The sequence below is a fragment of the Canis lupus genome, chromosome 1, assembly GCF_011100685.1.
Source record: "Canis lupus familiaris isolate Mischka breed German Shepherd chromosome 1, alternate assembly UU_Cfam_GSD_1.0, whole genome shotgun sequence".
NCBI classification, from domain to species: Eukaryota; Metazoa; Chordata; class Mammalia; order Carnivora; family Canidae; genus Canis; species Canis lupus.
In genome coordinates, this window is record NC_049222.1 from 117,391,022 (window position 1) to 117,411,009 (window position 19,988).

Below are 19,988 nucleotides of genomic sequence, written 5' to 3' on the forward strand. Positions count from 1 at the left end.
ATCTCCCGTAGGCATAGATCTGAGACCCAGGGAGAGGAACTGCACTCGCCCCGGACGGGTATCTCCGCAGAAACAAACCAAAAATGCATTCCCTAGTTCCGTGCTCCTCCCCACTTGGACCAAAGAAATTCCGAGTAACGGATGCTTCGGAGCTTTAGGCGCGGGGGCGGGATTGGAGCGTGCTCTCGGCGCGCCTGCGGCAGGAACACGAATCTTCCCGCCCCCGCACCCCCCCCCCCCCCCCAGCCGCCACGACCCCGGGACAAAGCTGTCACGCGGCGCGCCGAGGGCGTGGCCTGGGATCCCCGGGGAGGGGAGGGCTCCGTGTGTCCTTGGGTTGAGAGGGGAGGTGACATCGCCGAAGAGGAGGACGCACAATGAGGGCGCTGCGGGTGAGGGCCCCCAAGGGCCGGCCGGGGAACCCAACCTGGAAGCGCTCGCCCCGATGCGAGACTCACTAAACTTCCCGGGATCTGGGGCCTTGGAACGTGAGCCCCCTTCAGGGTTCGGGGCTCCCTCCTAAACAGCACGGGGCTCTCAACCCCGGCTGCTAACCCAAGGGCTTGCGAGACCGCCGCGGCCCCTAACACGGCCCAGCGCCGCGGAGTGAGCTCCTGCCCTTCATCCGGGGCCGCGTTAACATCTCCGGACTAGGCCCTGGGAACCTAACGCCCTTGCCCTCCGCGGCCTTCCCAGGCACTATGCAAACCCCCGTAGGCGCACGGACCCAGGGCTGGAGCGTTCCCGTTAATCTAGGAAAGCTTCCCTCCTTAAAAAAATTAAATAAATAAAAACAAAAATCTCGGGGCTTGGACCCGCAGAACAAGTCTCCTTCTGGGTCTGCTCCTCTTCCGAGACCCTCTAAACAACCGGGAAACCTCTAAGCCAGACTCGGCGCGAGTCCCCTTTCTCTGGGCCTTTCTGGACAGAACCCTTGCCTTGCCTGGTAGTGGCAGTTCGGATCTTGCCGCTGAGACACAGGAAGGGCCGTCCCCACGTCCAGGCCTGAGAGCCCATCCCCTCACCCCGCCCCCCCAACAGCCAGACCCCTTGGGGGCACCCTTTCTGGTGTCTCCGACACCCATCCCCTCCCTCCCCGCCAGGTCTCCCAGGCGCTGGTTCGCTCTTTCAGCTCAACTGCCCGGAACCGCTTCCAGAACCGAGTGGCTGAGAAACAGAAACTCTTCCAGGTAGGAGGAGCCGGGGGCGGGGCGAGGGGAAGAATCCAGACCCCTGGCTTGGTCCTGGAGCACACACAGTAGGGACAGACGGGGTGCAGTCCACCGTACCCCTTTCTCACCCGATGCCTCCACCACCCAGGCGGACAATGACCTCCCGGTGCACCTGAAGGGCGGGGGAACGGACAACATCCTGTACCGAGTGACCATGGGGTTGTGTCTGGGGGGTGAGTGCCGGCTGCCACCGCATGAGCTGCTGGGGGAGGAGGCCGGCTCGCGCTGCTTCCCAGGCTGAGGTTTGCTGCTTCCCAGGCTGAGGTTTGCGGAGAGGGCTAGTGGCTGGGCTGGGGCTCAGGAAGGGGATTGGGTTGCGAGCTGACCAGGTTTGGGGACAGTCCAGGAGTTGGCGCTAGCATGTATGGAGGGGACACATAGGCTTGGGCTTCTGCCCCAGGAGTGGGGGCCCAGGCAGGAATTGTGGAGAAAGCCGCAGCCTAGTCTGGATCAAGACTATGGGATTCTCCACCTTAAGTGCAGTTTGGGAAGGGAGCTGGAGCCTGACTTGGGGCTGGGATCCAGACTGGTGATTGAGGAGCCTGCAGAGGGGCTTTAAAAAGCTGAGATAGAGTCCAGGGAGGCAATTAGGATCTCACCCTGTGTCACCTTCCTCCCTCCCTAGGCACTGTCTATAGCCTGTACTTCCTTGGCTGGGCCTCCTTCCCTCATAAGAAGTGAGACCAAGAAGCCTGGAGAACCTGAACAAGCATCAATAAATGTGCTGGCTTTTTGGGGAACCCAGCCCAGCTGTGGCCTCCGTTTGTTTGCCCGCCCCTGGCAAGCCCATCCTCCCACCAGCAAGGGATTGCGACACCAGGACAGCCCACTGCCCCAGCCCTGAGCCCCTCGTGCTAGAGGATTACTACAACTACAAAGCTACTCCCAGGATATTGCTGCCTCTCAGCCCTCCTGAGGAGCTAGGGACCCCTACGGTCCCCCTGGGCTGCCTCTTAGGGCCTGGGGATCTGGGATCACGTCCTGGAATTCCAGAGGGGGCTCTATTCTAGGATGGCAGCCCCTCTCCCTCCAGACCCTCAAGAGTAGGAAGGAAGATACTGAACAGGATCCATGACACAACAGAGGCAGAGGCAAGTGAGGACAGAGCCAAGAGGGAGCAAGCATGGCCTTGGGGAACAGAGCTAGGGTGGGGGGTACTGACATCTCCCAAGAGCCTGGATCTTGCAGCAGAAGCAGAGACTGTCCAGGCTTCTGGGTCCCAGTCTCAGCCTCCACAGGGAGCTCAGCAAGAAAAGAGTATAGCTCAACTAGAATCCAGTATGGGAAAAAGGACAAAGACAAGAAAAGGACTAGGAAACATGCAGATCCAGGCCTGGGGATACAGACTAAACCACCCCCGCCGCTAGGACCCGACTTCCCTCTGCCCCTGACAGAGACAGAGCCTCCCCCTCAACTCTCAGAACAGGAGGCAGATTTTAGAGAGAGCAGCAACTGGGGTGCTTTTATTTCCTCCTGGGCCTGGCAGGCTGAGAGCAGAGTACAGACAAAGGCACGGTGGCGCCCGGGCCTGTTATGGCCTGGAGTTTGGCTGCCAGGGTGGTAACTGTGAACAAGTGTGCCAGAGTGTGTAGGGACTGGAGTGATCTTCCCGAGACTGAGAGAAGGGCCCTTGGGGTGTGGAAGCAACATAACTACCGGGTTTGGCACAGGTGCATGACAGGGGTTACGGAGCGGGTGTGGGATGGGTGTGCCGAGGGTGGGGTGACCCTCAGGACAAGGTGTGTTAGAGTGTCTCACAGCCAGGGGTAACTTGGGGCATGGCTTGTTGGGGCATGTTGGGCCCTGGCTGTTGGCTGAGAAGCCAAGTGCCAAGGGCTGGGGGAACCAAAAGACCTGTGGGTCAGTAGGACCCATGAAGACGAGACTGCAGACTGGCTCGGCCCTGGGAGAGACAGAAGAATCCAAGGTGACTCCTATAGCGAGGCGATGAGGGGGCAGGTCTGGGGTTCCCATTCAGGAATACATCGTCAGCTGCAGCCACTGGGGAGAGGAAGGCACAGGGTGAGGAGCAGGGAACTGAGGAATAGCTGACACCTCTCTCTGTCCTTCCCCCAGGGGTTGTTGGGAAATAGGAGGGAGGGAGCAATTGGTACATGAGGCTGAGGGGAGGGGGGGTGTCCCCTGCTGGGCACCCACATCTCAGAATGAGAGCTCTTACCTCCTGGATGTTCACCTGAATTTGTCCAGTGCCATTCTTGTCAAGAGATTTGAAGGCACCTAGAGAAGAAAAGGGTTGGGGGATTTGGCTTTTAGGATAAAAACATGCAGCGGCATCTGGCTGGCTCAGTTGCTAGAGAATGCGACTCTTGATCTCAGGGTTGTGAGTTTGAGCCCCATGTTGGGTGTGGAGATTAAAAATAAAATCTTGGGGCAGCCCAGGTGGCTCAGCGGTTTGGTGCCACCTTCAGCCGGGGGACACGATCCTGGAAACCTGGGATTGAGTCCCACGTCAGGCTCCCTGCATGGAGCCTGCTTCTCCCTCTGCCTGTGTCTCTGCTTCTCTCTCTCTGGGTCTCTCATGAATAAATAAAACCTTTTAAAAAATAAAAATAAATAAAAATAAAATCTGAAGAAAAAAAATAGGGCGGCCTGGTGGCTCAGTGGTTGAATGTCTGCCTTAGGCTCAGGGTATGATCCCAGGGTCCAGGGATCCAGTCTCACATCGGGCTCCCTGCGAGGAGCCTGCTTCTCCCTCTGCCTGTGTCTCTGCCTCTCTCTGTGTGTCTCTCATGAATAAATAAATAAAACCTTTAATAAATAAATAAAAAACAAATAAAAAGGATAAAAATGTACATATGGAATGATGATAATGACGACTAGCACTTGGGGCACGGGTCTTGTTCAGTTGGAGCATGCTGCTCTTGATCTCTGGGTCATGAGTTCAAGCCCCACATTGTATGTAGAGTTTACTTAATAGTTTTTTTTCAAATAATATGAAAAAATAATAAAATAATGGCTAGCACTTTACTGAGTTCTTACTCTGTGCCAAGCACTGTATAAAGTGCATTCCAGGGATCCCTGGGTGGCGCAGCAGTTTGGCACCTGCCTTTGGCCCAGGGCGCGATCCTGGAGACCTGGGATCGAATCCCACATCGGGCTCCCGGTGCATGGAGCCTGCTTCTCCCTCTGCCTGTGTCTCTGCCTCTCTCTCTCTCTCTCTGTGTGACTATCATAAATTTAAAAAAATAAAAATATAAATAAATAAATAAATAAATAAACAAACAAACAAGGTACAGAGAAGTGAAGTGATGTGAAGAACTGAAGTGATGTGGTCCAGGGACATGAGGATTGGAAGCCAGGCTGTGAGCCCCTCGATAGTGGCCTCCATATACTGACCTGTATGTACCCCACCTCTGCCCAAGCCCCAGCCTCCTACATACCTCTGAGGACCTAGCCATCCAGTTCCAGCCTCAACTGGCTACTGGGAGGAGGCTCTACAGGCTCCACTTCCTGCTCCTACTGTCCGGAGTAGTCCCCACTCACGTCCTGAAACCCGACTCTGTATTCCCCACCCACAGCCAAACCTGGGCCTACACTGTCTTTGCTCCCTCTCTTGCTTACCACCTTCGGGTGTCCACATACATGGTGTCCCAGACGCTCCTTTCTGTAGTTCCTACTGGCCCTCTTGGTGGTAAATCCAATGGCCATTTCTTAGACCTTCTCATAAGTGACTTCTCTTCACGTCCCTGACATACCTGCCCCTTTTTCTCTACCCATGGTTTTATTTATTTGTTTTTTCTACCCATGGTTTTATTTTATTTTTTTTAAAGATTTTATTTATTTATTCTTGAGAGACACAGAGAGACAGAGACAGAGACACAGGCAGAGACAGAAGCAGGTTCCATGCAGGAGCCCGACGTGGGACCCGATCCCGGGACTCCAGGATCACACCCTGGGCTGAAGGCAGGCGCCAAACCGCTGAGCCACCCAGGGATCCCCTCTACCCATGGTTTTAATGCTTTGCCTTCCCTGGGCTCTTCCTCAGCCAAAACTGACCCTGACCTTTCTCTGACTAGAACCTGCTATGGCTCTCCACTGCTCCCAATAAATGTCTGAGCACCCCTGAACATGACACTCACAGCCGTGCATGGCCTGACCGTGCCCATTGCTCCTGCTTCTTTTCCCACAGTTCTCTCAGATCCGAGTTCAAATTCTGACTTTGCAACTTCCTGCCTGAGTGGCTGTGAGCAAGCAGTGTTGCCTCCTTGAACCCTAGTTTCCTCCCCCAGAAAATGGCGACAATAATTCCCACTTTCTCAGGGTGGTCTTAAGGATTGAATGCATTTGTGTCCACAAGAGCCCTTGCAATCCAGCCCCTACTGACTCCTCCAGCCTTATGGCTCTGCTCCCCAGACCCCTTCAGCGTTCAGAACTGAGTTCAGCAAACACCAAAAGCACCTTGGCACAGGCTGTTCCCACAGCAACACTCATCTCCACTCTCTCCCTGGGGTCACTCCTCCTCATCCCTCAGGCCTCAGTTCACACATGCCCTCCTCCAGGAAGCCCTCCTTGACCCCTTATTCTGCATCAGGTGCCTCCTAGGTTCAAATAGCCCCCTGAGCTTCCCCAGTCACAAATCTACACCCACTGCTCCTCCCAGGCCTGATCACTGCCCTGCACTTCCCCTGCCCCAACTATAACCGTTCGGGGCTGTCACTGCCTGGAGATTTGCCTCTTCTCTGCTAGATCGTGAGTGATGTGAGGGCAGGGGCTGGGGCTGCTGTGGTCCCTGGCGTTGCTTGCCTCAGGATCAGTCTCGAAGGAGACTCTGGCCAAAGGAGGTGGAGCAAACCCCCACCTGGGAAGAGAGCTGGGGTATCACTCACGGAACATGGCATCCAGCCTGACCAGGCAGCTGATGAAGTTGTCAAAATCCATGTTCCCTCCTTCATCCGAGTAGCGTCGGATGATCATGTTGTAGAGATGTTCATTCAGGTGGAACCCTGAGAATGGTTTCATGTCTCAGGTGTGGAGGCCACAAGGCCCAACCCGCTCCCACCCCTAAGATTTAGGCTCAGACCAGCTCACTGGGGACCGCCGTACCAATCCCACCCCCAGTCAGGCCACCTCCCTGCCAGCCGTACCTGCTGCCTCAAAGGCCCCCGGGAGTTCACTGCTGCAGATGGTGCCTGAACGGTCAACGTCAAATTGTTTGTATATAGCCTGCATGGGGACAGACAGGTAAGGATTAAACTGAACTTCATGGGGCACGGCCTGAGGGTCTTGGTGCTAGGACTTTGAGGTCACCACATACCTGCCACTTTTTGATGTTGTTCCACAGATACTTGAATTCCTGGAAGCCCAGCTTGCCTGTGGTGTCACTCTGGTGGAAGTGTGTTAAGAATAGTGTGACGGCTGTACCCAGACACATGCACTGTATGCAAAACGACCAGGCAGGGGAACCTGGGCTAAAACCCCAGCTCCTATCCCAGCTGTCACGTCATCTTGGATATGGTTTGACTTTTCTTTTTATCCACACATAGTTTAGTTCATATTTCTTTTTTTTTTTTTTAAGATTTTATTTTGGGGGTTCCTGGCTGGCTCAGTTGGAAGAGCCCATGACTCTTGATCTCAGGGTCATGAGTTTGAACACCACATTGGGTGTAAAGATTACTAAATATTTTTTTAAAGATTTATTTATTTATTATGATAGAGAGAGAGGCAGAGACAGGAGGAGGGAGAAGCAGGCTCCATGCTGGGAGCCGGACACGGGACTCGATCCCGGGACTCCAGGATCGCGCCCTGGGCCAAAGGCAGGCGCGAAACCGCCGAGCCACCCAGGGATCCCCCTAAATATTTTTTAGTAAAATATAATTAAAAATCAATCGATAAGCATAACCATGGGGAATTATATTGAACTTCTCTAAACTATAAATTCCTCACCTGAAAATAGTAACTAACTCATTTATAAAATTCTTTTTTTGTGGGGGCAGCCCCGGTGGCCCAGGGGTTTAGCACCGCCTTCAGCCTAGGGTGTGATCCTGGAGACTGGGGATCGAGTCCCACATCAGGCTCCCTGCACAAAGTCTGCTTCTCCCTCTGCCTGTCTCTCTCTCTCTCAATGTCATGAATAAATAAAAAAAACCAAAATCTTAAAAAATATATATATTTTTTAAGATTTCATTCATGAGAGACACACAGAGGCAGAGACATAGACAGAGGGAGAAGCAGGCTCACTGCAGGGAACCCGATGTGGGACTTGATCCCAGGACCCTGGGATCATAATCCGAGCCAAAGGAAGATGCTCAACCACGGAGCCACCCAGGCACCCCTATAAAATTCTTAACAGCAGTCTAATTTCATGAAGGTCAGCACACGGGAAAAACAAGGGTATCTTGGAACCCTAAGGAAATAAGGTGATGATAGTAAAGACCTGCTGGATGGGACACCTCGGTGGTTCAGCAATTGAGTGTCTGCCTTCAGCCCAGGGCGTGATCCTGAAGTCCCAGGATCAAGTCCCGCAATGGGCTCCCTGCATGGAGCCTGCTTCTCCCTCTGCCTGTCTCTGCCTCTCTCTGTGTGTCTCTCATGAATAAATAAAAAAAAAAAAAAAAAAAAAAGACTTGCTGGGTTTGTGATACAAGCGGAATGAGATAAAGCCCTTAGCTCAGGGGCTAATATTTGACAAACTCTCAAAAACAATGATGGCCAAGACTTATCAAATTACCTAGTACATGCCAAGTAGTGCTAAGCTTCGCAGGAACGTCACTTTTCTCACTAAGTCCTTAAGACACCAGCCTCACCAGTATTATTCCCCAGTCAGAGAAAGAAACCAATTCAAAGATGAAACTCTACCTATGATCATAGTAGCAGCTAATGTGTACAACCACTTACGATGTGCTATGGCTATGCATTGTCCTAAATAAACCTTTTGCATGTAGCTCCAATTCAGTTTCACTATTATCATTCACTTCATTTTATAGACTGGCAAATTAAGGCACAGAGAGGCTCCATAACCTCACTAAACAGCACAGCCAAGCATGTAGAACTCTGTGCTACATATGTATGTGATCACATGACATATATAGGTGTCTACATTTCCCCTATGTGCTGAGCATGCATGTATCCAAGATCAATTAATGATTGGCCCATGTGCAAACATGCATGTGTGTTCCTGTGAACATGCCTTCACATATCTTCACCTATACAGTGTACCCTTGCATATATGTGCATCATGTATATAGGCATACCTATAGCAGTTATAAGCTTGGGTTCTTGGGGCACCTGGCTGGCTCAGTCAGTAGAGTGTGTGACACTTGATCTCTGATTGGGGAGTTCAAGCCCCACGTTGGGTGTAGTACTTATTTAGAAAAAGAAAGAAAAGAAAAAAAAAGAAAAGAAGGAAAGAAAGAAGAAAGAAGAAAGAAAGAAAGAAAGAAAGAAAGAGAAAGAAAGAAAGAAAGAAAGAAAGAAAGAAAGAAAGAAAGAAAGAAAGAAAGAAAGAAAGAAAGAAAGAAAATAAATAAGCTTGGGTTCTTGAGCCTAAAAGGCCTGAGTCCAAATTCCTACCCTGCCACTTACTTTGTAAGCGTAACCTTCAGACAAATGATTGCCTCTCTCTGAGTCTCAGTTTCTTGACCTACAAAATGGACTAAAACAATTCTGCCTATTTAACAGAACAGCTGTGAAATGCCAGCTGTGATAGCTGAGGTTACTATTTATCGCCACACGTCTGGGTGTGTGGTAGTGAGTGTGTGTTCTGATATATGTATGTCCACATTTGTGTGTATGAAAGCTACACCCTGGCTCTCCTAACCATGCTCTCACAAAACTCCTTCACCCAAGGCTTCAGTCAGATTGCCCCCAAGGATACATCCATCACGGCCACCATGCTGCGACATGTGTCAATGCCAAAACCATCAGTTTTCAGATCAGGATCTGTGGGGGACAGATTGAAAGTCAGAAGGCCAGAGGTCACAACTACCCCAGCAACCCATGACTCAAAACCTGTCCTATGTGTTGAGCCCAACAACTCACGTCTGGTTACGACCTTGTTGAGAATGTTCATGAGTTCTGTGGCACTGACTTCCATGTCCTGTGGGGAAAAGTCAGGGATGGTCACAAGGGAAGAATGTCATGAAGGAGAATGGGGATTCTTTGGGGATTGCCATTTTTGGGGGTGTGTGCAAGGGCAGCCCAAAGGAAGATGTGGAAGACTTAGGACAAAGATAGGGGCCCAGGGTTACTTACATCTCCAGCCAGCTGAGCAAAGAGCCTCCGGAACTGCCGGACCTCCTCGCTCTCATTGGCTTCAATGTTGGAGTAATGGGTGCGTGGAGGCTGCAGAGGGAAAAGATCTCAGAGCAAGTGGTGGAGGGGTGCCCGGGTCAGGACAGCCCTTGGTGGGAAAGTCGGAATGGGCTGAGTGGCTGGGTGATCAAAGAAATGAGAGATGGTCAGAAAGCAGGGAGTGGCTATAGCTAAGTTTGGGGACCTTGGCAAGGGAGAGATTTAATGAGTGGAATTTCATAAGGGGGACAAAGGGACAATGATGGGTGTGGAAAAAAGCCTGGGAGTGAGAAGCAGGGTCTCCGATTATAGAGGGTGGCTTACCGGAGGCTCTGGGTTGTACTGCGCAGCTGCCTCACTGAGGGGAGAGAGTTAGGGAGTTAGCGCCAGTGTGCGGAGCCTCCAAAGACGGTGCCCAACCCCTCAAACTCCAGCCCACCACCCTCCCCACCGGCTCCTTCTGCTCGCCTTAACGGTCCCTCTTTGCTGCCCTGGTTGCACCTGGCAGGAAACTCAGAGGCCCGCCCTACGGTAGGCCAGGGCCAGGCCAGGGCACACCTGCCCAGTGACAGATTCCTCAACAGATCACTTCATAGAAGCTCTGACCCAGCTTCCTGGGGCTCCATCCTCCTCAGGCCCCTTCTGTCTAGGAACCTGCTCCGTCCTGTGGCTTCCTGAACACCCGTGTTTCCCAACATCCCACCAGCTCCAGGAGTCCCCACCCCTTCGAGGGGGGCCACGGTTAATGAGGCCCCTGGTGACAACCCGCTCCACCTCGACCAGGTCGTACTTCTAGCCAGATCCACCTCCTTCAGGATCATCTCCCGCATCCCATTCGGCCTCGGCCTCTGCTGGGTCCAGCGCCTCACTGACCCGAGACCACGGCCACGCCGCGCCCGCAAGGCAGGCCTGGCCCCGGGAAGAGACGGCCGGGCTCAGCGGCTCCGCCCCCCTAACGTTCGTCTCCCGGCCGCCGGGAGGCAGGCCGCGCCCCCCCAAGCCCCACCTCCCCGAGCAGCGCCCGGCAGATCGCCCCTCAGCCGTCAGACTCCGCCCACGTCAAGCGCCGCCTCCTGAACTGCCAGCGGCCCCGCTACGGCCCGCGCCCTCCAGGCGGGTGGCCCAGCCTCGAAGACTGCAGGTCAGGCCCCAGGTTACCTCCATCTACTCAGGCGGGACATGCTCCTCCGCCGGGCCCCGCCCCTCAGGCCCCGCCTTACCTGATGGCACTAATGACCCCGCCCAGGATGCGCATGGCCGTTCCGCCCCCGCCGCCGCCGCCGCCGCCGCCGCCGCCTCCTCCGCCGCCGCCGCCGCCGCCGGCTCCGCTGATCAGGCCTCCGATCACATTCCCCAGGCCCCCGCCCAGGCCCCCGCCTCCCCCGCCGCCGCCGCCTCCTTTCAAGAACGAGTTAACCAGGAACATGGCTGCGATTTAAAATTCCTGGGGGGGGAAAGGGGGGGTCAAGGGGCCGCATCGCCACGGAGCCCGCTCCTTCCACACAAAAATACGCATTTCTGGCAGCCGGACTTGGGGAGTAACATGAGGCCTCAGGGCAGGGACTTATGCTCCGGCTCGGGCTTGACGGTGCATTTGGGATGGGGTCTGGGGTTCTGGGGGAGGGTAGTTTTCGGATGGGTGGGACAGGGACTGAGGATCGGGTTTGAAATCCCCTCTGGGTCCAAAGGATCTCCTTCTGGCTTGAGGGCCCCTGGACTGAGTCCATAGTGCATAGGCATCATCCAGGGTAAGGGTCCAGGTCTGGGGGCTTCTCCAGGTGGGGGCCCCAAGCTGGTGCAAGACATCTTTGACATGTCTAGGTACTCGAGTCAGATCGAGCCCCAGAGCTGGGTTTCGGGGTCTTGGGCGGGTCAGGGGCGCCGATCAGAGATTCTCCACTTGGAAGGCTCTGGGGCAGGGTTCAGGAAACCCAGAAATGTGAGCTTGAGGGTTTCGATACTCCCAGCAGCGGGTTACAATGTCGCCGCTGATTCTGCGGGCTCGGGTCTAAGACTGTGGGTGTGAATCCCGGGGCCTGGGATAACGGGGTGCCCATTAGAATTGGGAGAACGGATCTAAGGATCGTGGTTCTGGGGACCCTACCCTGAGCATAATTTGTAGGAGTACCTCTCAAATCCACGGGCTCGAACTTTAGATCCTGAGGCAGAGGGTGGAAGAGTCCCCGGCGGGGGAGGGGGGGATAACCTGGTGCCGGACATAACTGGGGCTTCCAGTCTGAGATCATGGGTCGGGGGGGGGGACCCCTGAGACCAGGGCTTAAGGGTGTTGGATATGGGGGCCGCAAGGACCGGGGTTACGGAGTACAGGGCTAATCCAGATCGGGCGCTCACCGCCTCGCTCACTCGTCCGTGGATCCGTTCGTCCGCGCTGCTCCCGGGCCTCCGGCCGCGTCCGGCTCCGCAGGGCGGGGCGGGTGACTCAGGCTGCGGGCGGGGCTGGGCTCTGCGGGCGGCCCGACCGGCCTCCGCGCGGTCCTAGAGCCGGCCTGAGCTGCGCCTGCGCGCGCCGGGCCCGCCTCCCGTGACCCCGAGCGGCCGCCGCGGCTCCGCCCCGCGCGTTTCCTGAGCTGTGGGTGCGGACCCCGCCCTGCGCTCCGAGATCCGAGGTCTTCCCGGTCCTTGAGGGCAGTGCGGTCGCCGTGCCCGGGATCCCCCCCTAGTGTTGCAGTGTGAATTCTGGCCCCACAGCGAGCCCCCGTGCGCCCCGCGGTGCCGTTTTCGGTCCGCTGGGAAGGGGACTTCGGGCCCGCGCCCCGGATCCTAGTCCTGTCGCCACAAAGCATTTGGAGACCCGGATGCTCGGCCCACAGCCCGGGGACCGGCGCCCGCATTTGGGGCAAGGGGCTAAGGCTGGACTAGCTTTCCCGGGGCCCTGCAGCAACCAGGTGGCGGTCAGACTGCAGGAAGGACTTCCCCGCCTACAAAAGTTGCCTGTGCCTCCTCCCCCCGCATCCTTTTACCCCGAGTCAGCGGCGCCAAGTGTCGCCTCCTCCTTCCCATCTCTAAAGAGGGGCCTGGGCACCCGAACAGTCAGTCTCTCTGGCCTGGTTTCTGAAGCTAGATGTCCCCAAGATCGGGCGGAGAAGTAGGGGGTGGGGAATGCAGAAGCTGGCAGGGCAAAGGGCGGCAGCGGAAGCCCCTCTGGGGAGCTCCGGCCTCCAAACTTCAGGGCTCCTCAGAGGGAGCTAATCTGGCTCCCAGGCCTTCTGGAAAGTCTGGCCCCCTTCGACTCTCCCCTGGAGGCTGACTTAGCTTGAGTCTGAACCCTGGCTCTGACATTTAATAACTGGGATCCTTTGGGCTCTGAGCAAGGCTGTTTTGTTTTGTTTCATTTCGTTTTAGCAAGGATTTATTCATCTGTAAAATGAGAAACAAAGGTTCCCATTCCCCCTCAGAATTGAGTGGTAAATAAGGTTAGTAAAGAGGAAACTGTGTGTGCCTGTACCCATGCTGCTGTTCCCTCCTCCTGTAGCCCACCTGGATTCCTCAGGTGGTTGACTGACCTACCCTTAGGTGATACTGATAAAAATAAGGGCCAGGCACTCTCCTGAGCACTTTACATATAACCTCACATGCCCTTGTAACAGCCCTATGGCGTGGATGTACACAGTATTTCCATTTTACAAGTAAACTGACTGAGGGTAAACTCCCTAGCCTGTAACCTTAACCACTACCCTAAAGCATTGACTTCAATAATATGATTAATTTTTCTTAAGATTTTATTTATTTATTCATGAGAATACACAGAGAGGAGAGAGAGAGAGGCAGAGACACAGGAAGAGGGAGAAGCAGGCTCCGTACAGGGAGCCCGACGTGGGACTCGATCCAGGGTCTCCAGGATCACGCCCTGGGTGGGCCAAAGGCGGTGCTAAACCGCTGAGCCACCCGGGCTGCCCAATATGATTAATATTGGCGCTCCTGACTAGCTGAGTTGGAAGAGCATGAAACTCTTGACCTCGGGGTCATGAGTTCAAGCCCGGCATTGGGTATAGGGATTACTAAAAGGAATAAACTTAAAATAATATAATTAATATGATAATAGCCTAGATAACAAGATCACATCAGACAAAACTGTAGTAGCAGCCAGGCCAGGGAATTGCTACACAAGCCTTGCCTATGAGGCAGGAATTTATAGGAGAGAAAAGTGGAGGCCAGGTGGGTCACTTGCCTAAGGTCACAGAGGATGGCAGAACCAGGTAGGAATCTGGGCCTGGCTGAAGTCAAAACTTGGTGACGACTAATCCAAATTCCCTTCTTACCACACCCTTCCCTACCACTCTGGAAAGCTTCCACTGCCTGCCCTCTCCAGGGCTCCCTGCCAGGCCTTTGCATGGGCCATGCCCTCAACCTGAAACACTCCCGCCTTTTTTACTTGGTGATGTAGGTACTCAGGTCGCTCAGGACTCACCTCTTCTAGGAAGCACTCCCTGTCTCCACCCCGACCTGAGACTGGGTGAGGCTTGCAGTTGCTGGCTTGCCACTTACACTCTCTCCTAACACGCTGCCACTCACTGGCATCTAGATCAGTCTCCCTGTCCTTTTAACCCTGGCCGGCTCCAGGTGTCAGGCCTTGGTCCTCCTCTGTATCCGCTCATGCCATAGAGGATCTCCCCCCACATTCGGGGTGTACAGTCCATCTCTAGGCTACTAAGATCCAAATTTCTGTCTTCAATCCAGACACCTCCAGGCTCCTACAAACTGCATTCTATTCACCTTCTCTGTAGGGGTCTTAGAAGTGTCTCAAACTTCACACATCCTAAACTGAGCTTCTAACTTCTCCCAAACCTGCTCCCTCCCCCCTTTCCCCATCTAGGTTGATGGCACCTCTGTCCTTCCAGTGACTGAGACTGCACAGCCCAGGATCATCCTGACCTCTCTTCCGCACCCGTGCCAACCCGTCAGGAAATGTTGACTCCACCAACACTGCCCCAGCCCGGGACAGTTTCCATCCTCCCTGACCTGACCCCACAGCAGCTCCTCCCTGGGCTCTGTGCTCCCTGCCTGCCCGCACAGTCTGCTCCCCATCCACAGCCAGAGGGAGCCTGTGATACCCTGAGTCAGGTCTGGGCCCTCTCCTGGCCACACTTCTCTCCTGGTAAGAGTCAGTCCTCACCATGGTCACCCATGCTAGTGATCTGTACTGTCACCTCTCTGACCTCACCTCTTCCTCCTTAAGAAAGTGAGAAGAAGCACTACTGGCACCTCAACCTGGTTGTTCCCAGCCCCCTTGGAGGCCCTGCAAGTGCAGCAATATCCAAAGAGCCCATCTTCTGGTGCCCTTGAGGGCTGCTACCCCTTTACCAAGGCCCTCTCTGGCCACACCTTAGTGCCTCAAGTCTGCACATCTAGTGGTCTCAGGAAGATCCTTTCAGATCTTTGATTTCACCCCCACACTCCCCGTTGCACCCACATGCTTCCTTTATCATTTATCACCTGCTAACATGGTGTATAGTTTACTCATTTATCCAGTTCCTTATCTTTCTCCCCCACTAGAATATTAGCTGCTCAAGGGATTGCTGTCCGTCTTGTTCACTGCTGGGTACTGAGTTCCTAGAACAGTGCCTAGCACACCTTAGGGGAGATAGTACAGCAAGCATACTAAAGTCCTCCACCATCTTCCAGATTCCTTTGAATTCAGACATGGTTATGACTTGTTTTGGCCAATAAAATGTGAATGGAAATATCGGGAGTGTATTTATTTATTTATTTATTTATTTATTTATTTATTTAAAGATTTTATTTTTAAGTAATCTCTATACCCAGTGTGGGGCTTGAATTTACAATCCCAAGATCAAGAGTTGCATGCTCGGGAGTCGATTCAACGGGGTTCCGGGCTGGGCTATGGAGCAGGTAAATGAGCTGAAAGAGAAGGGCAATAAGGCCCTGAGTGCGGGCAACATTGATGACGCACTGCAGTGCTACTCTGAGGCCATTAAGTTAGATCCCCAGAACCATGTGCTCTATAGCAATCGCTCCGCAGCCTACGCCAAGAAAGGGGACTACCAGAAGGCTTATGAGGATGGCTGCAAAACCGTGGACTTAAAGCCCGACTGGGGCAAGGGCTATTCGAGGAAGGCTGCAGCCCTTGAGTTCTTAAACCGATTTGAAGAAGCCAAGCGAACCTACGAAGAGGGTTTAAAACATGAAGCAAATAATCCTCAGCTCAAAGAGGGCTTACAGAATATGGAGGCTCGGTTGGCAGAACGGAAATTCATGAACCCTTTCAACATGCCCAATCTGTACCAGAAATTGGAGAGTGATCCCAGGACAAGGACACTGCTCGCTGATCCTACCTACCGGGAGCTGATAGAGCAACTACGAAACAAGCCATCTGACTTGGGCACGAAACTGCAAGATCCCCGGATCATGACTACTCTGAGCGTCCTGCTGGGTGTGGATCTGGGCAGTATGGATGAGGAGGAGGAAGTTGGAACACCTCCCCCACCTCCTCCTCCCAAGAAGGACACCAAGCCAGAGCCAATGGAAGAAGATCTTCCAGAGAATAAGAAGCAGGCGCTGAAAGAGAAAGAGCTGGGGAACGAAGCCTACAAGAAGAAAGACTTTGACACAGCCTTGAAGCACTATGACCGAGCCAAGGACCTGGACCCCACCAACATGACTTACATGACTAATCAAGCAGCCGTGTACTTCGAGAAGGGTGACTACAGTAAATGCCGGGAGCTTTGTGAGAAGGCCATCGAAGTGGGGCGAGAAAACCGAGAAGACTATCGACAGATTGCCAAAGCTTATGCTCGAATTGGCAACTCCTACTTCAAGGAAGAAAAGTACAAGGATGCCATCCATTTCTATAACAAGTCTTTGGCAGAGCACCGGACCCCAGATGTGCTCAAGAAATGCCAACAGGCAGAGAAAATTCTGAAGGAGCAAGAGCGGCTGGCTTACATAAACCCAGATCTGGCCTTGGAGGAGAAGAACAAAGGCAATGAATGTTTTCAGAAAGGGGACTATCCCCAGGCCATGAAGCATTATACAGAAGCCATCAAACGGAATCCAAAAGATGCCAAATTGTACAGCAATCGAGCTGCCTGCTACACCAAACTCCTGGAGTTTCAGCTGGCGCTCAAGGACTGTGAGGAATGTATCCAGCTAGAGCCAGCCTTCATCAAGGGGTACACCCGGAAAGCAGCTGCCCTGGAGGCAATGAAGGACTACACGAAAGCCATGGATGTCTACCAGAAGGCGTTAGATCTGGACTCCAACTGTAAGGAAGCGGCAGACGGTTACCAGCGCTGTATGATGGCCCAGTACAACCGCCACGATAGCCCCAAAGATGTGAAGCGACGGGCCATGGCTGACCCTGAGGTGCAGCAGATAATGAGTGACCCTGCCATGCGGCTTATCCTGGAGCAGATGCAGAAGGACCCTCAGGCACTCAGCGAACACTTAAAGAATCCTGTAATAGCACAGAAGATCCAGAAGCTGATGGATGTGGGTCTGATTGCAATTCGGTGATGACTTGCTCATCATCCCCTTCCCTTCGCCCTCATGTGGAAAGAGGAGCTGGGACCGCGGCAAGCCGCGCGGAGCAGAGGGGAGAGCAAGGGAAAGTGAACAACTTCTCTCTATATATTTATATAGACCTATGTGGAAGACACAAGAGACTCGTACTCATGTTACTCGCACCGCCGCTGCCTCTGGGCCCTCCCAGCACACGCATGGTCTCTTCCACCACCCCCTGGGTTCCCTGTTCCCTTCCCCAACTTCAGTCACTGTCTCAGCTGCTCTCCCATAGTTGGTTATTTTTTATTTGGGGCAGTGGGCATGTATGGGGAGGGGGTGCTGTTCTTCCCCGACCTCAGGTCCCAATTGTCCTCACGTTGTTAACTCCACATGCCCTTCTCCAATAAAACAAGCCAGTCGGGCGTGGTTATAAAAAAAAAAAAAAAGAGTTGCATGCTCCACCAACTGAGCCAGCCAGGTGCCCCTTATGTAATGTTTATGCCCAATGTGAAGCTTATAGTCATGACCCAGAGATCAAGAGTTGTATGCTCTACAGATTAAGCCAGCCAGGTCTGGTGGGAGTGTCACTTTTAAATGTCGAATTTAAAAGCCAGTGCAGGTGGCACCTGGCTGGCTCAGTTGGTTAAATGTCTGCCTTCGGCTAAGGTCATGATCTCAGGGTCCCCCCACATCGGGCTCTCTGCTCAGCAGTGAGGCTGCTTCTCCTCTCCTGCTTGCTGCTCCCCCTGCTTGTGCTCTCTCTCTCTTTCTCTCTGTCAAATAAATAAGTAAAATATTTTTTAAAAATTAAAAATAGGACAGCCCTGGTGGCTCAGCAGTTTAGCACCGCCTTTGGCCCGGGGTGTGATCCTGGAGACCCAGGATCGAGTCCCACGTTGGGCTCCCTGCATGGAGCCTGCTTCTGCCTCTGCCTGTGTCTCTGCCTCTTTCTCTGTCTCTGTGTCTCTCATGAATAAGTAAATAAAATCTTTAAAAAATATAAAATAAAAATAAAGGCCCGTGAAGGATCCTCTATTCTCTCATCCCCTGCCTAGGTAACATTGGGAGCCTGGCAAGCACAAAGGTGCCAAATAAAGGAAGCTAACTGGCTCACTGAGCCATGGCATGGAGGAAATCTGACTGTTTCTATGAGCAAGAAATAAAAATTGAAGAGTTAGTCTGCTAAGGTCTAGGGCTCATTTGTTATCACAACATAACCTAGCCTATTCCAACTGATGCAGGTAGAAGTTGTTACTATTATCCCATGAGAAAAGAGATGGGGTTACTTGTCTAAGATCACACAGTTGGTAAGTACCAGAATCAAAATTGGTACTCAGTGGGGTGCCTGGCTGGCTCAGTTGGTAGAGAATGTAACTCTTGATCTCGGGGTTGTGAGTTTGAGGCCCACGTTGGGCATAAAGCCTATTTTTTAAAAGATTTTTTAAAAAATATTTCATTTTTTATTTAAAAGAGATAGAGAGCTTGCACACAAGCATGGGGAGGGAGGGACTGGAGGGGGGAAGCAGATTTCCTGCTGAGCAGGGAGACCGATAATATGGGGCTCATCCCAGGACCCTGAGATCATGATCTGAGCTGAAGGCAGACACTTCGCCAACTGAGCCACCCAGGTGCACCTGTAAAGCCTGCCTATTTAAAAAAAAAAAAAAAAAAAGATTTGACCTCAGGAAGGCTGTCTCTGTAGCTCATGCTTCTAATCCTCACAATTTGTTGCTTTAACGATGTTCATGTTACAATGCCATCAATTAATAAGTTGACAATAGTCATAACTAACTGAGCTTGATGCCTCCTGAGGTCTTGATGAACAAGCTGAGGTAACTGCTTTACCGGCAGGTATTGCAAAGGCACTCACAACTCACTCTCTCCTAAAGGAACTAACACTGGGGTGGAGGTTCAGGGAGATGGTGTCACTTGCCTGAGGGGATGGGATAACGAGGTCTAAATCTATATCTTATTTGATGCCAAATGATTATGTGATACCTAATCCAGATGAATGTCCCTCCACAGCCCTTTCTTTTTTAAAAGATTTTATTTATTTATTCATGAGAGAGAGGCACAGGCAGGGGGAGAAGCAGGCTCCCTGCAGAGCAGAAGCTGGATGCAGGACTCAATCCCAGGACCCCGGGATCATGATCTAAGCTGAAGGCCAATTTAGCCACCCAAGTACTCTGCCCTTTCTTTAATGGTGTATTGGTCAGGGTCCTCCAGAGAAACAGAACCAATAGAATATACAGAGTAAGAGAAAGAGATTTATCATAAGGAATTGGCACATCATGGAGTTTGAGAAGTCCCACGTTCTGCTGTCTGCAAGCTGGAGGCCTAGGAAAGCCAGTGGTTTGAGTCCTGGTCCAAGTCTGAAGATCTAAGAACCAGGGGAACCAATGATATAAGTCCCAGTCTGAGTGCAGAAGACCAATGTTCCAGCACCACAGTCAGGGAGAACTCAACTTATCCCCTCCTCAGACTCTGTTCTGTTCAGGCCCTCAGAGATTTGCATGATGCCTCCTGCACTGGGGAGGGCAGTCAGCCGTAGTCAGTCTACCGGTCCAGATGATAATCTTGCTTGGAAACACCCTCACACACACACCTGGAAATAACATTTAGCCAAATTCAGAGGCACTCTGTATCCCAGTCAAATAGATGGAAAAAAGTAACCATCATTCTATCCCCAGTCCTCTTCCCAGGCTCCCTGCTGCCAGGTTCTTGCATAGGTTGTGTCTCTGCAGGAACATTTCTCCTACACTTTTTGCTTTGGAGGTGATTTGGTGATTGCACCTCATCAAAGTAGTCTTTATTGACCTCCCCTATTACAGACTAGGGCAGGTTGCCCTCTTATATACTCTTAGGAGTCCCAAAACTTCTTCCCCAGGACAGCATAACAAATTAATATCAGTAGTGATCAATAATGTCTCCTGGACTGGATTGGGGGACTTAGGTGGTGGGCAGGGCTATCTCAGGGACCACTGTGTCCCCACCATCACCCAGCCCAAGGCTCAACATGGGATA

General features: G+C 52.9%; 3 protein-coding genes and 1 long non-coding RNA gene across 8 annotated transcripts; 3 read left to right on the forward strand and 1 right to left on the reverse strand.

Annotated features, from left to right (window-relative positions):
- The first annotated feature begins 249 nt into the window (after positions 1-249).
- On the forward strand, positions 250-1,977 carry COX7A1 (cytochrome c oxidase subunit 7A1). 2 transcript variants are annotated; one of them, XM_038529214.1, is made up of 4 exons: positions 250-392; positions 1,104-1,190; positions 1,321-1,474; positions 1,858-1,977. In XM_038529214.1, the coding sequence occupies exons 1-3, from the start codon at positions 378-380 to the stop codon at positions 1,471-1,473; spliced, it is 255 nt and encodes an 84-aa protein (XP_038385142.1). In that variant the 5' UTR covers positions 250-377; the 3' UTR covers position 1,474; positions 1,858-1,977. The 2 variants fall into 2 exon arrangements, with proteins under 2 accessions (XP_038385142.1, XP_038385143.1); XM_038529215.1 differs by having other exon boundaries at positions 258-392; positions 1,321-1,405; positions 1,858-1,976.
- A 689-nt stretch (positions 1,978-2,666) lies between these two features.
- CAPNS1 (calpain small subunit 1) lies at positions 2,667-11,906 on the reverse strand. Of its 4 annotated transcripts, XM_038529210.1 has the most exons (11): positions 11,835-11,906; positions 10,703-10,926; positions 9,807-9,840; positions 9,444-9,533; positions 9,231-9,288; positions 9,067-9,131; positions 6,508-6,576; positions 6,338-6,416; positions 6,080-6,196; positions 3,412-3,470; positions 2,667-3,233 (listed from the first exon to the last, which is right to left on the reverse strand). In XM_038529210.1, exons 2-11 carry the CDS (start codon positions 10,906-10,908, stop codon positions 3,207-3,209), a joined length of 804 nt encoding a protein of 267 aa, XP_038385138.1. In that variant the 5' UTR covers positions 10,909-10,926; positions 11,835-11,906; the 3' UTR covers positions 2,667-3,206. The 4 variants fall into 4 exon arrangements, with proteins under 4 accessions (XP_038385138.1, XP_038385139.1, XP_038385141.1 ...); XM_038529211.1 differs by lacking the exons at positions 10,703-10,926; positions 11,835-11,906 and adding an exon at positions 10,641-10,684; XM_038529213.1 differs by lacking the exons at positions 10,703-10,926; positions 11,835-11,906 and adding an exon at positions 10,489-10,512.
- On the forward strand, positions 10,510-15,178 carry LOC119869614. Its single transcript, XR_005354713.1, has 3 exons — positions 10,510-10,623; positions 14,317-14,598; positions 14,997-15,178. It is a non-coding gene; the product is annotated as an uncharacterized LOC119869614 (long non-coding RNA).
- Positions 15,179-15,315: 137 nt separating this feature from the next.
- On the forward strand, positions 15,316-17,404 carry LOC119875949 (stress-induced-phosphoprotein 1). The gene has a single exon (XM_038525678.1). It carries the CDS (start codon positions 15,345-15,347, stop codon positions 16,974-16,976), a length of 1,632 nt encoding a protein of 543 aa, XP_038381606.1. The 5' UTR covers positions 15,316-15,344; the 3' UTR covers positions 16,977-17,404.
- Positions 17,405-19,988: the final 2,584 nt, after the last annotated feature.